Source organism: Natrix helvetica (assembly GCF_964273705.1).
Source record: "Natrix helvetica genome assembly, chromosome: Z".
Classification (NCBI taxonomy): domain Eukaryota; kingdom Metazoa; phylum Chordata; class Lepidosauria; order Squamata; family Natricidae; genus Natrix; species Natrix helvetica.
In genome coordinates this window covers 112,428,249-112,443,857 of record NC_138554.1, presented here as the reverse complement: position 1 = coordinate 112,443,857, position 15,609 = coordinate 112,428,249, and the positions used below count along the sequence as shown (strand labels likewise).

The following is a 15,609-nucleotide window of genomic DNA, read 5'->3' as shown; positions in this document are numbered from 1 at the left end:
TAAATGACAAATTGTGAGGAAAAGAATGCTTACAATACCTACTGCCCTCAAATATGTCTAAGAAAAAAGAGCTATTTGAGATCAGCAAGTTTACACTCTGAATGTAAGACAGCAAATCAGCTGAGATTTTTTACTTAATTAATCAAAGTATTGTGCTCCTTCAGAAATGAATTTCGGTATCACTGGAATTATCATAGCACACTTCTGTTTCCAAAAATGTTTGGCAAGATAAATAATTGGAGACCATGTACTGTCACAGAAGTAATGAAAAGTGACAGGAGTTTCAATCTAGAAACTAGTACACTAGTAAAGAAGTGATAACCCCCATAAGCTTCATGTGTATTAATTCAAGAGATTACAGTGAGAATAAAAATTATTCTGGATGGCCACATATTACAAACTCAATATTCATGTTGCATCTAATTGTTCAAATATAAGTTGTCCATATGGAGAAAAAAATCAGAAGCTAAATATTTCAGCCTATATGATTTAAATCGTGCACAATCTGAAATATGGAGCTAGGACTAAAGTACTTTTCAAATTATTATTATAATTCAGATTGTTTTGCAAAATACAATGCAAGAACAGTACTAAAAATGCCAAAAGTTTTCCACTTTATGTTCTTAAAACATTTCTTCTATAGTATTGTTCCTTGCAAACCCAGTTCTTATTGTGCAATAGAACAGTATACAGTATAATACAAAATAATTGAAAACATTTTTTAAAAAATTAAAGCCATAAGCTCTTTCAAGTTTCTAGAAAGATGAACACTTAGATTTCTAATTGAAATATATTTCTGTTCAACTAATGAATAAGGCCTATCATGAAAATGAATTAAGAAGACTGGGATTTTGGTTGGTAAAAATATCTTCCTTATAACTTTTCAAGAACATGCTGAGAATGTTCAACTAAGATTTCATATTACTGTATGTGCTCAAACCTAAGTTTTGATCACTCCTCTTTCTTCATTACTCTTCAGCAATCCAACATTAATTGGATACTGTATTATGCTTAAATAAAATTTAAACAATGTTTTTAATAATTATTAAATGGAATAATAATTTATTTGGCTAGTTTATATAGTTGCCCATCTAACCAAGTAAATCTAGATAATGAACAGAAATAAAAACATATCAACTATATAAACCCAATTTAAAAAATCACAGTGTGAAGTCCTCAACAAATCACATCCATCTCTGATCTCCATCAATATCCAATGGCTGGCAGAAGAATCAGGTCTTCACAGCCTTTTTAAAAGCAAAGATGGTTGGAATTATTTATATTTTGGGCAAAGGCTGTCCCAAGATAGGTATAAGTCGGGTGAGAGGTGAGTGTATTGGTCCCTCTCTCCTGGTGAGAGCTGGGGGCGGGGGCGGCGGAGTGTGACCCTCTGCGGAAGTGAGGAAGGGGTGGTGTGAGCTTGAGAGCACTGAGAGCAAGTGCTATAGTGCCTATTGGGCTCACCTTGCCCCTGTTTGTCAGTTGGAATAGGTTTCCCTTTTATATCAAGAAAGAGTGTGAGAGATGGGGGATGGAATGGTTTGCAGGGAAGGCAGAGAAGGGCAATCTATTTCAGTGTGTTGCATAACGGGAAATATGGGATGCAAGGTGGGCACTCATGGGGAATGCAACCTCGGTGTTTAGTACTGGTTTCATGTTCTGCCCCATAGAACCCCACCTCACTTACCTGTTCAGCAGATTTGTGGTGGTCCTGGTCTTAGGCTGTTGCTTTTAATTGTCAGATCAGCCTGCAATAAGGCTATCCCAGGAATCTGCAACCTTAAACACTCAAAGAGCCATTTGGACTGGTTTCCCACAAAAAGAAAACACCAGGACCCACAAAACCTGGGTGGGTGTAGCCAACTTGATGTCACTCCCACCCAGTCACATTATACCCCCCCCCCAGTCATGCCAAACCAGGTTTTGTGGCTCCCACTTTTCTTTTCTCTGGGAAATTAGTATATATCTCTCTCTATGTCTCTCTCTCTCATCTATCTATCCCTCCCTCCCTCCATCTATCCCTCCTTCTATATCCATCCCCTTCCCTCCCTCTATGTCTCTATCCATCCATCCATCTATTATCTATCTCTATCTATCCATCCACCCCCAATCCCTCCATCTATCTATCCCTCTATTCATCCATTCATCTACTCATATATCCCTCCATCTATCCCCCCATCCCCCATCCATCCATCCACCCCTCCCTCTACCTATCCCTCCATTCCTCTATCTATCTATCCATCCATCTATCCATCCACCCCTCCCTATATCTATCCCTCCATCCCTCCACTTATCTATCCACCCATCTATCCATCTATTCCTCCATCCATCTATCCACCTCTCCCTCTATCATCCCTCCATCTATCTATCTATCTATCTATCTATCTATCTATCTATCTATCTATCATCTATCTATCTATCTATCTATCTATCTATCTATCTATCCATCTATCTTCTATCTCTTTCTATCCCTCTCTCCCTCCATCTCTGTATCCATCCCTGCATCCCTCCATCTATCCTCCATCCACCTATCTATCCATCCCTGCATCCATCTACCTATCTATCCCATCTATCCCTCACTCCCTCTATCTGTGCCTACCCAGCTTCACGTGTTGTGTGAATCCAACCACTTGGGCTGTGGAGGGGGAATGGAGGCTGGCAGGCAAAGCCAAGTGTTGGAGACCCATGCAAAATAAAGCAACTCCAACCTGGATCCTGTCCGGGAGACACACCCCTTCCCTCTCCCTCTCTCCCCCTGTGGTGGGGACCCGGGCAGCCTGAGTGCAGCTACTATCTCGAAGGCGGCCAGCAAAGAAACAAATATAGCTCTCCAGCTGAGAGGCAGCAGGGCGGAGCCCCGCCTCCAGCTGGCGAGAGCGGAACAGGCAGCATGCATACTTTTCCTGCCACCGTGATGGCGCTGGCTGGGAGGAATGCAGGAACAAAATGTTGGAGTCGCGCATGGGCAGAGTTTGCAAGTGGACTCAGCAGTGCTGTGGAGGGTGCGAGAGGGTGCGCACAGGTGGGAGACCTTCCTCAAGCGAGCAGCTGGGCTTGGCCAAAGCACTTGAGAGTTTTCCCATGCTCATGCAGCCTCCTGGCCCCTTCACAGCCGGCCAGGGGGCGGTGAGAGGAGAGAGAGGGGGGAAGAGAGAGAGAGATAAACACAGAGGGAGACATAGAGAGAGGGGGGGAAACTGCCTGACTGGCGAGGGCACGCCAGCTTTCTCTGAGCCTGGTGGGCGTGTGAGATTTGGCAGGGCCAGCCCCTTTTCCCCACTGCCCTGAGCTTCATAAAGCCACGGCTGGGCATTGCAGTCCCGTCCCACTTTCCGATGTCCCATCCCCCCGGATCTCATTCCCATGCCGCCAGCCCTCATGTTAGCGAGGCCAGCATAAGTCATGGCCATGTTGGGCCAGTGTCTGGGGGAAGATTGTGCATCTCCACAAATGTGCGACACCAACAAAGGCCGGAAGAAGCTCCAAGAGAAGTGAGGCACCGGAGAATCAGCCCAGCCACTTCTTCATCCCCTGTTGTCGCCCTTACCTTCTCAGGCCAGGTGAGCGAGATGAGGGAGAGGGATGGGGTGGGCCAGTGATGGGCCAGAGAGCTGCAGCAGAGGTCCCAAAGAGCCACATGTGGCTCTGGAGCTTCGGGTTGCCGATCCCCAGGCTAGCCTATTGCTGATTTGATTTTTCAAGAGTGAGATGATCTGGCTTGTATAACTGAGACCTGGCTGGGCCCAGAGGAAAGTGTTCTTATCTTAGAAACATGCCCAGTGGGTTATTGAGCATGGCACCAGCCTAGAGCTTACAGCTGGGGAGGGGGTATAGCTGTTGTTCTCAAGGATTCTCTGGCAGCCTCTGGGGCATGGCTCCACAACTGCTCAGCTGTGAGACCTTTTTATTTAGGTTGGGCTCAAGGGATCTGGTGGGATTGCTGCTGCTGTACTACCTTCCCTGCTACGTGACAGCTTTCCTACCCGGGCTCCTGGACCTCACTGCAGAATTGACAGTGGAGTTCCCCAGGCTTATAATTCTGGGGAACTTCAATCTGCCATCTCTCGGGGTGGGGTCAGATGCAGCCTGGGATTTCATGGAAACCAGGACTTCCATGGGCCTGTCCCAGATTATCCAGGGCCCGACAAGGAATAGTGATCACATACCCGATTTGGTATTCTTATCAGTGCAGTACCTGTATGACATGGAATTGGTGGAATTTGGTCCCCCTGTCATGGTCAAATCACAGTTTGGTGGCAATTAATTTCTCAGCTGAACTCTTAGTCACTGTTTGGAATAGGAAGATGACTGAGGTTCCTGACTCCCGATTGAGGCGAAACGCACACTCAGTGCACCGGTTGTTAAATCGGTAGGATCCCACCCCTGAGCATTATCAATGTCAACTAAGATCAAGGAAAGTAGAAGTCCAAAACAAGTGGAGGGCAGCAGATTGCTTACCACTGCTCTTTGACACATCAAAACATGATCACCAGAAAGTTTTATGGATAACAGAAAGCTTGATTCTCAATAGATGAGTTTTACATTTTACACACTAATGTTCTCTTAAGATCACCTAACTTTTTCCCACACAAGAAAAGCTGAAGTTTATTTTTATGAAATACTGTGATATGTGCAGTTGTTCATATACTGAAATCAAAATCTGTCTTCCATCTTACTGTTGGATAATACTAATCTAGCAAGAACTACTACCTGAAGCAGCATGCATTACATAGATATACTTTGGGATGGTCAGTTCACTGTCATGCTAATCAACCTTACAAAATATAATAAAGAAATAGAGATAACCCCTGCCAAGTCATTGTGAGCTGCTTGCAGAAAGGTGGGATCAAAATGTAATTAAATCAGACAGCAGCTTTAGTAGTAATTTATGTTATACAATACAATACAATACAATACAATACAATACAATACAATACAATAGTAGAGTTGGAAGGGACCTTGGAGGTCTTTTAGTCCAACCCCCTGCCTAGGCAGGAAACCCTATACCATTTCAGACAAATGGCTATCCGACATCTTCTTAAAGACTTCCAGTGTTGGGGCATTCACAACTTCTGGAGGCAAGCTGTTCCACTGATTAATTGTTCTAACTGTCAGGAAGTTTCTCCTTAGTTCTAAGTTGCTTCTCTCCTTGATTAGTTTCCACCCATTGCTTCTTGTTCTACCCTCAGGTGCATGGAGAATAGTTTGACTCCCTCTTCTTTATGGCAACCCCTGAGATATTGGAACACTGCTATCATGTCTCCCCAGTCCTTCTTTTCACTAAACTAGACATACCCAGTTCCTGCAACCGTTCTTCATATGTTTTAGTCTCCAGTCCACTAATCATCTTCGTTGCTCTTCTCTGCACTCTTTCTAGAGTCTCCACATCTTTTCTACATCGTGGTGACCAAAACTGAATGCAGTATTCCAAATGTGGCCTTACCAAGGCATTGTATAGTGGTGTATTTACTAATTACTGGCAAAGCTATTATTAACCCAATTAATACTTCCTAAGATTTCACTGCAGTCCTATTGCTGCACTGACCTTTTGGAATACTGTATATGCCCATACAAAGATTCTTCCAGTAGCCAGTTTAATTAGCTTCCAAAAAGCAATGGAAATAATATTTTTCTTTGGGGATGATTATTCTGTGTTTACTACAGGACTAGTAGTCAGCTACCAATCACATTTTGTTTATGGTTTTCATTATTTTGCTGTTCTGATTTGTAATCCCCTCTAGAAACGCAGCAGTATAAAAATACTTGAAATTAATTAATAGCCTGATCCTCTATTTTCCATTTTATAAAACAAAATAAATAAATAAAAACCCAGCTAGGGTTATAGATAGAAGTTGTATAACTATAAAAGAGAGCCATAATGAAATAAATTCATACTGGGGGTTTGCTAACATAGCATGTATAAGATTGGAGATAGATAAATTCACTGGAGGAATAGACAAATTTTGGGGACTATGAGCACATTTGGCTTTTTCAAATAGAACATATAGCAGGTATAAGTATTTTTTATCAGGACAAGCTGGTCTGCCCAAATATGGAACAGAACATACTGCTTCCACTTTCGTCTTTCCACTCCAGACGAGCCTTCACAGACAGTTGCTTTCGTGATAAACTATATTTTGTATGTGTGCTATTGTTGGTAAATATAAATGTAACATATGGCAGGTATACTTACAAAATAGCAGTTGTGGGAAACTGCTTATTTACTAACATGGCTAATCAGAAAAAAATCTATTTGCCAGAGGATAAATTAGCCTCAGATAATAATCCAACCCCCCCACCCCCAAAAAACCCCACATTCTAATACTCAAAGGCATGGCTGAAAAATCTACGACGTTATAGTCTAGTGCAGTGATGGCGAACCTATGGCACGCGGAGCCATTTGTCAGGGCACGTGAGGCGCTGCCCTGTCAGCTGGCCAGCGCTCATGTGCGCACTGGCCATATGAGTTCACCCTTTTTTAAAGCCATTTTTCGCCCTCCCCAGGCTCCAGAGCCTTTATAGGAGCCTGGGGAGGGCGAAAAGAGCCTCCCCCGCCCCCCCGAAGGCCTTCCAGAGGCTTCATGAGCTTCCCTAAAGCCTTTGGAGCACAAAAAAACAGCCCTACGGACAAACCGGAAGTTCGGTAATTGACTTCTGGTTTGCTCGGAGGGTCGTTTTGACTGATCCAGAGGTTTCTGGGAAGTGTCCTGAAGCCTCCCCTACCCTTCCCGGAAACCCTCTGGAGACTTGAGGGACCTTCAGGATGCTTCCCTCAAGCCCCCGGAGCGCTCAAAACGACCCTCCGAACAAACCGGAAGTCACTTCTGGTTTGCTCGGAGGGTCGTTTTGACTGCTCCGGAGGCTTCAGGGAAGCATCCTGAAGGTCCCTCAAGCCTCCAGAGGGTTTCCGGGAAGGGCAGGGGAGGCTGTTTTCGCTCTCCCCAGGCTCCTGTAAAGCCTCTGGAGCCTGGGGAGGGCAAAAAAGCATGTAAAAACATGGGGGGGGTCACACTTGTAGTGCACGTATGCACACTGGGGGGTCGCACATTGCATTATGGGTGCGGCATGCCCGCACATGCCCCCCCTGCACTCCCCCCACATATAGCACGCGAGCCATAAAAGGTTCGCCATCGCTGGTCTAGTGTTTTGCTCTGCAAATTTCCAATTTGTATTTTATAAGCAGTTGTTGTTATTGTTGTTATTGTTCAGTTGCTAAATTGTGTCCAATCCTTCATGAACCCATGGACCATAGCATGATGACACCCCCCCCATCCTCCAGTGCCTCCCAGTTTGGCCAAATTCATGTTTATTGCATTGATGCCATTATCTAACCATCTCATCTGCTATCCCCTTCTTTGGCCTTCATTTAAAAAATTATGACCTTTAAAAAAAGTCAGTTGGGTATGGTGTCCAGTGAACGCTAAGGAAGAATACTTAATGTCATCATTTTGCTTACTCCTTAATATGACAGAAATGGGGCAAACTGGAAAATCTATAATACCACTAAGAGGCAATAATATCTGAAAAATAATATTGCTAAGCATTTTATGATGCAGAACAATTACAAAATAAATAAGATTACAAAAAGGAGAAATAATATTCGAGGTTTTTTATACATAGCAAGCAGTTTACCTATTGCAATTAAATAAAGGTGAAACAGAAAAGTCTCAAAGGTTCTACTTCAAATTCTCGAAGGACCACATCTTTTGTGAGGAAGTTATGCATAGCAATATTTTCGGTAGGTTCATATCATTTTGAGCACATTTTATAGTGCTTAATAGTCACATTAATTTGGAACTATTATAAAGTTTATCAGATTTTTTTCCCAGAAAGCACAAAACTAAGTGATTACTATTTCTTCAAGACATTATATAAAGTTGTATTTTTTTGGAATTGTTAATATATTTGTGCTGTTTAATCCAACCTTACTTCTTACCTGATTAATTGATTTGAATGCAATAAGACAACAGGAATTCAGAAGTAATTTTGGGAATTTCATATTGCAGTTAATCTGATCCTTAGTAAACCCATTTTCTGCACAGATGGAATCTGACTCCATCTATAGAATTAGATTTCAGTTAGACTCCATCTGTGTAGAAAATGGGACATGCTGAGTTAGGTGGAAAACCCACCCACCCCCCTTCCCTCCCACACATACCATTTTAGAAAGGATAAATGCAATAAAAACTGCACTAAAGAATACTCACTCTGAAGAGTTTCCAGTTCAGCTCTTGCCAAAGCCTCTTCTTTCTCTTTTACTTTTGTTTCTTTATATTCTACATAGAATTGCCTGGCCTCCTTTAAGAAAAAGCAATGATATTAGCATTTCAGAGAGATCAACTCTGAAAATCATAATGTTAAAGTTTTATACTTTATTTCAAGCCTGGCAATTATTTTCTTTAAAAAAAATTAAAGCGTGAGATTTCTTAATAACAATGCAGCATAATGAAAACAAATTCTAAATATGTATTTTAGCAACAAGCTACCGTGGTCCTAATTATTGAAAAGGCAATGGATGAAATGGTTGAACTGTAGATTTGAAATGCAATATTGCCTGCTAGTTTTTACAGTATGCAAGATGTCCTATCAATTATCATTTCAACAAATCATCCCAGCAAAGTTCCTTGGTTGGCTGTAAATTAAAAGATCAGTCAAGCCACTCACACTTGCAACTGTAAGTAAATTCAGCAAAAACTATTTATCAAACTGATATATCTGATGCACTTAGGATGACTATCTGACTAGAAGAAACCTTTCTATTTAGAATGATGAAAGTTTTCATAGTGCTTGTTTTACTGCTAATGTATCACAACAGCCCAAATGTCTCAGCCACTTAGCACTCTAATGGCCAGTTTTAGATTTCACTGCTGTGAGTAGAAAATTATATTAAGGTTTCTTTAAGATCCAAAGAATAGAGGGAAAAAAGAAAACAGAAAAAAAATTGAGGAGCCAGCTTGCAGGTTCTTTACCCACTCACCCCAATACACACACATCAATGCATATACCCAGCTTTTCGTTTCAGCTGCCTAGGGCATTTGGGAGAGTAAATCCAACAGCAAATACAAGCTTATATACAAATTACAAAGGCTAATATGTCCATTTAAAGTCAATAAGCAGTAAGAAAGAGGTAATTCTATCCTTGCAGATTGAGGCTTTGCTGCAACAGGTTATAAAATGGGATTTCCTATCATGGTTGCAACATAATGTTTTGAATCATATGGAGATACTTGATACAAATCATCTCTCCACAAATCATATATTTCAAGCTACACAGAAACAGAACCACAGTATATACATTAAGTACAATCCAAGAAGAATAACATTGTATATTAAACATTTGAGATAACAAGCTTAATGTTTGCTGTTTATACTTCCCAAATAAGACAAATTCAAGCTATTTAGAGGTATTAGCACTATGTGTTATATAGCACTACTTTTCTGAATTGCCCAATTTCATATAAGAATATTTGGATACAATCTGGAGCCTTAATTCATGTTATTAAATTACCAAAACATTATCAGAAATCAGTTTCCGCAATCAGGTTTAGAGATTATATCAAAAGCACAAAACCAATAAGGCTTTGCTTGTGAGTTCAGGTTAGAAAGAGTTAATTGGCATTTAACTCTAACCCTTCTGACACTGAAAGCCAATATTTGATGCTAAATTCTGGAACAGAATCTATTACTGCTTATGTGACCTCTAAACATCAGACTCCAAGGGGTATCTGTCAATCTCAGTAGTGTGTCAATCATGGAGCAACTGGAAGTGAGGCTCAGATGAAAATGAGAGAATAGAGGAGAAAAACAAATAATGTTTTCAATAATCAGAATTGGTAAAAGTTATGAATTGTTTGGGATTAATTGAAATTAAAAGAAGCAGGATAGAAAAATGATACTTTTGAACTTTAATATTGGAGAAGACTGCTGGCAATACATTGAAACCAAGAAAGCAAACAAATAGATCATTAAATAAATCAACCAAGAGACACAATTAACCAGGATCACACTTTGAATACATGTGAGGACTTACTTGTCATGTAATAATGGGGAAAGCAGAAGGTAAGAAAAAGTTTCCTACTCCTATATTGAGAACTAGTCTGGTCTAGGAGTTAAAGGCACCAGACTAGAAACCGGGAGACTGTAAGTTCTAGTCACACTTTAGGCATGAATGTCAGCAGGGTGACTGATATTCTCTTTTAGTTCAATCCATCACTCAGCACTGTTGTGGGACAATAGGAGTAGGAAGGAATATTATGTATGCTCACCACCTTAAATTATATAAATAATAAAAATAATAATTTATATAAATAAATAATGTAAATAAATAAATAAAAAGGATAATCAACAATATTACAATGCTAAGAATCAACACTTACTTGGCACATAGCCATCAAAGCAATAACCAAAAGTAGAAAATTATTAAGTGTTATCATTCTATTACAACAAATAGTAAGCAAATCACTTTGATAGGTAAAGAGCCATAAAATATAGTATGCAGTTTACATTAAGAATTTTTCATTATTTTCAACTTCTAATTAACTGAATTTCACCTAATATTTTCTCACTTAAAACAATTTTTTCATTCAAAACCTAATTTGCAAACCCAACATTAAATGTGAAATAGTTACTTATTTTTAAAAATAATACCAAATAGATGCTATTCTTTTATCTTTAATCTGTTATTCACAATCAGCTTTTCTAATCTGAAAATTCAGATGCATCCTTCTTGACATTTTTATTTATTTATTTTGCAAAATTGAACTCTGGGTAGCCATTTGTATTATAATGAAGTCACTTCGCTCAAACAGAAATTCACAACCAATTTCTTTTATATCCTTAATCTACAGCATATTTATGTTTAATTTACAAAAATTCAAAATACTTTCCAGTAACCACACCATGATTAAAGATTAATAATGCTACTAGGAAGTTTTTTTCATGGGATGAAGCTGATCAGCCATATTCAATTATTTCTATGCTGAACTGCCAACTAACCAAATTTCAAATAACACTACTTTCCCTGGAGAATCTAATTTATAAATTCCAAGACAGTCAGTCCGCCTCAGTCAGTGTCTGTCTGCCTGCCTGCCCGCCCGCCCGCCCTCCCATCCATCCATCCATCATCTATCTCTCTATCTATCTATCTATCTATCTATCTATCTATCTATCTATCATCTATCTATCATCTTATCTATCTATCTATCTATCTATCTATCTATCTATCTATCGAACAACAAACATATGCAGTAGTAAGTATGATGTGTTACTTAGACACAGTTATTCAAAATATTTCACAACAATAAATAAACCCAAAATCTCTTAATTGAACTTGATTCTTAATGACTTAATGGACATGTCTGTGTACATTTCTTGTTGGAAGTACAGAAGTGATTTGGCACTGTCTTCTTTCCCATTTGACACAACATTAAAATTACTTTATTGCCCCTACTCACGTACTAAATAGGCCTCGCTGGGCTTACCTTTTTTAGAACAGGTCAAAGTTGGCTAGGTACTGCTGCCTAACTCCTTCTCCTCTTCCTCATCCACATTATCACGATTTCATATGAATTTACTGCAAACTTTCTCTTCATTGAAGGTTATGGTTTATAATCTATCATGCAGGTCTGAAGAGGTGTGTGTGTGTGTGTGTGTGTGTTGTGTGTGTATGAAAAAAAATGACAAATCTGGATGAAAATCTTCATAAAAAGGATTGAGCTTCCATACGAAGACAGAGAATCTATTGCAATTTAACTGATCAAATAAAAATAATAAAATAAAACCACTGCTGACTGGCCACATGTATCTCCCATATTAATGAACAAGCTATAGAATTGAACAGCGTCAAAACTAATAAATCATTAAAATTATGAGCACCTTAGAGTTTATTTGAATGTCAAATAAAGATGTGCTAACATGATTTTCTTAATCAGTAAAAAAATATAAAAGAAAAAGCTATCTTTCCTAATTATTTAATTCATACGAAACAATACAGCGAAATATTTTCACTAGAGAAAAATGTTTAAGATAATCATATAGATAGGCTGACAGATAAAGAGAAAACTTTCTCCCTACAAAAGAAACAATGTAGCACTACAATACAAAAAATATCCATCTTAAAAACACTGATTCATGCCAGTATGGTATCAGCATGCATTTTACTGCATGAAGAAAAGAGCTTCTTTTCACTCTTTAGGATAAGATAATATGGATTTTACTTTAGTAGTTGTATTTTACTTTAGATTTGTAACTTATTGCTCTTTAAACTATCTTCTTTGCTAATAGTCCCACTTCAGGATCATAAAATTATCTCCAGGATCTGTAGTTCTGTTTTTAGTAGAATCTCCTCACATAAATGTTATGGAGCCTTGAAGATTTCAGAATGGTGAGCAGTAATATTAATATACACTAACATAATATAAAATGTAGTCCATTTAAATGTATTATAAGATCTGCTGAAATGCTTCAAGTTTTCATTTAAAAATTTCAGGAAGTATAAATCAATCTTGTAACTCTATATATAGCTTTCAAAATAAACTGCTTTCATTTTGTTATAATTTGCTTCCTTTCCTAAGAAATAAAGCAAAAATCAATTCCTTTTTTTACTGCAAGATTTTGGATTCTTTAAAGACAGACTTATTTCATTCAACACTGGTTAAGTGCTGAGCTTCCCTGATGTACACACATGTACGTTTACACATGTCAGGAAAATTCTCATTCACCATGGTCAAAACAAGATGTGATATAGAGCAGCTTTTCCATTTCCATATCATTCTGCCAGAACAAGATTTTAGTGGCACCTAATATTTCATTAAGAAGACAATTTAAAGCAAGAAAAGACTACTTTTTCTCCAGGATTCCTTAGCAATTCCTGAAAGTGAAAACTGGTGGTAGGTGAGGTATAAATGCAGAGAAAAAGCTACATTTTGGGAAACTGAGTGGAAACATGATGCTTCCATAGTATACAATATCCATGTTAGTAGCTAAATGTAAAGATAAAGGTAAAGGTTCCCCTCGCACATATGTGCTAGTCATTCCCAACTCTAGGGGGCGGGGCCCATCTCCGTTTCAAAGCTGAAGAATTAGCGCTGTCTGAAGATGTCTCTATGGTCATGTGGCCAGTCTGACTAAATGCCGAAAGAGCACGGAACACTGTTACCTTCCCACCAAAGGTGGTTCCTGTTTTTTCTACTTACACTTTTACATGCTTTCGAACTGCTAGGTTAGCAGAAGCTGGGACAAGTAACGGGAGCTCAGTCCGTTATGCAGCACTAGAGATTCGAACCGCCGAATTGCCAACCTTTCTGATCGACAAGCTCAGCATCTTAGCCACTGAGCCACCACGTCCCTCTAGTTAAATGTACGTGAAAGCTAATAAAATATATGAATCAACAGCTTTTTAGCACCAGATCCAGGATGAGGGAGTAAGTTTTCCTATTTAGATTGGCTAACAAAATGCTTCAGTAGTTATATGTACTAGTTATATGTACTAGAGTTGACTGTCCTGTTTGAGGCACCTAGGCGGTTTTATTAAGTAATTAATCACAGTAGGAAGACCTGGCATGATTCCAGGATACAACAAGCTATCCAAATAATTCAAAGAGAATATGACACATGCAAGTTGAATAATACATTGCAGAACAGGGATTGCCGGAACATCCATGCAGGAACATCCATGCCATGATTTAATAAATTGTTCTGTCAGACACAACATCCTAGATTTAATCTTCAAAAACTAAAGAAAAACATAACACACTCAGCTGCTGGGGATGAAAGATAAATGCCCAACACTAGGTTACAAATGTCATTCATGGAAGGTTCATTCACAGAGGACCTTTAGCCATATGGTCCATCTTTTTGCTTAGCATGATATGTAAATTCATCACTGTGGCTTGTTCAATAAAACATGCTTTAAAAAACTGACTTAGTATTACATCTGTAGGACAAAAATATCTCTGTGCTAAACAGGTTAGAAAAAAATATGTCCTGACATCAGAATTCTGTTTAGAAATGGCATCTTGGAAGTATGTACAAAACCGAGTTTTGGCTGGGGACATCAGCTCTCCTCCCTTCAAAAATCCATCTTAATCTACTTCCTCCCATCATCCAAAAAATAATTAAAAATAAAGCTCTCAAAAATATTGTGCTTTGAAACTGTGCACCATTTTTCTTCCAACCCTAGAGAACAGCTGGCATAGCAAAGAAAAAGAAAATGACAACAACGGCTAACCTGTGGACATGCATACAAAACAGTTTTCTGAAGTAAAGAACCACCTTAATTATTTTAAGTGCCTTCATGTATTAGAGTTAAGGGAAAGAAACAGAAGGGGCAGGAGTAATAGAAAATATTCAGATGGATAAATGACAAACAGATGTGAATAGCAGTTTTGCAACATGATTTGTGTAAATAGATATTTAGTCAGTCTATTTAATGGCTAATATCAGTAGATATTAAAAAGATACAGGCTGGGATCAAAAGGTAGCCCTGCCTTCTGCTTGCAATCAGAGAGTATATATTTTCAAATCCAGCTTTGGCCTGAGACTTGTTTTCATCTACATCTTCAAAAAATAAGATGGGATACAATAGTGCTAATCAGGGGAAGATGATGGAAACAGAAACTGCACTAGGAAAAAAACAAATTTAATTGGAGGACAAGGAAAAAGTGCAAATTCTTGATTTTAACAGTGAAGAATTGTCTCTATTGTTATCTAATTGAAATTTCAAATTGAAATTGAAAATTGAAATTATCTAATATATGTAACTCTTTAAAAGTTTTTAAAAATAAAATACCCTTGTATTCTCTTTCTGAAACACCATCACTACCACAGCCCCACATGTTTTAATGAGGCATTGATTCAGACAGAATAAATAACTGTGTGATGCTGTATCTTGTCCAAGAGTAGGAGTGAACCTCTGAAAATATATTCTGATTTGCCAAATATAACATATTTATATAATATTTGGAAAATGTATATTGCCACCCACTTGCTCACAGTGACTCAAGGTGGCTTACAGGAAATAATGAAATAAACATAATAAAAAATAATAACAACAACATAATAATCCCCCACACATATAAAAGCTCCATCCTGCTCTGGGTTCCCTAGGCCCCGGGGCAGAACCATGTTTTCAGGGCTTCCGAAAGACTGTTAAGAGTGTGGCCCAGTCTAATTTCCGGACAGATGACATTCCAGAGGGAGGCAGCCATCACAGAGAAGGCCCTTCATCTGGGTCCCGCCAAATGTATCTCCTTAGGGGACAGGACATTCCTTATCTCCCCACTCTAATGGGTTGGGGGCATGTGAATAGCAAGAGATGGTCCCTCAGATAACCTAGTCGCAAGCCATTAAGGACTTTAAAGGTGACAACCAGCACCTTGAATTGCACCCAAACAAAATCAGCAACCAATCCAGCTCCGCAGGAGAGGTCATACATGTGCACAGCAATGTCTATGCAAAAATCATATGGGTCACTGCAATTTTCACCAGATGAAACTTCCAGATACCTTTCAAGGGCAGCCCTCTGTAGAGGGTGTTGCAAAAGTCAAGACGGGAGATGACTAAGGCATGAGTGACCATGAATAGGAATTTTTGGTCCAGGAAATAGTGTAA

The 15,609-nt window shown here is 39.1% G+C and overlaps 1 protein-coding gene across 2 annotated transcripts in view; it reads right to left on the bottom strand.

The window, feature by feature from the left end:
* Positions 1-15,609, bottom strand: part of DNAJC1 (DnaJ heat shock protein family (Hsp40) member C1) — a 112,512-nt gene that overhangs the window by 55,036 nt on the left and 41,867 nt on the right. For both annotated transcript variants that reach the window (XM_081971696.1, XM_081971697.1), the window contains one exon: positions 8,208-8,298. In XM_081971696.1, coding sequence (XP_081827822.1) covers positions 8,208-8,298 — 91 coding nt within the window. The remainder of the gene's footprint in view (positions 1-8,207; positions 8,299-15,609) is intronic.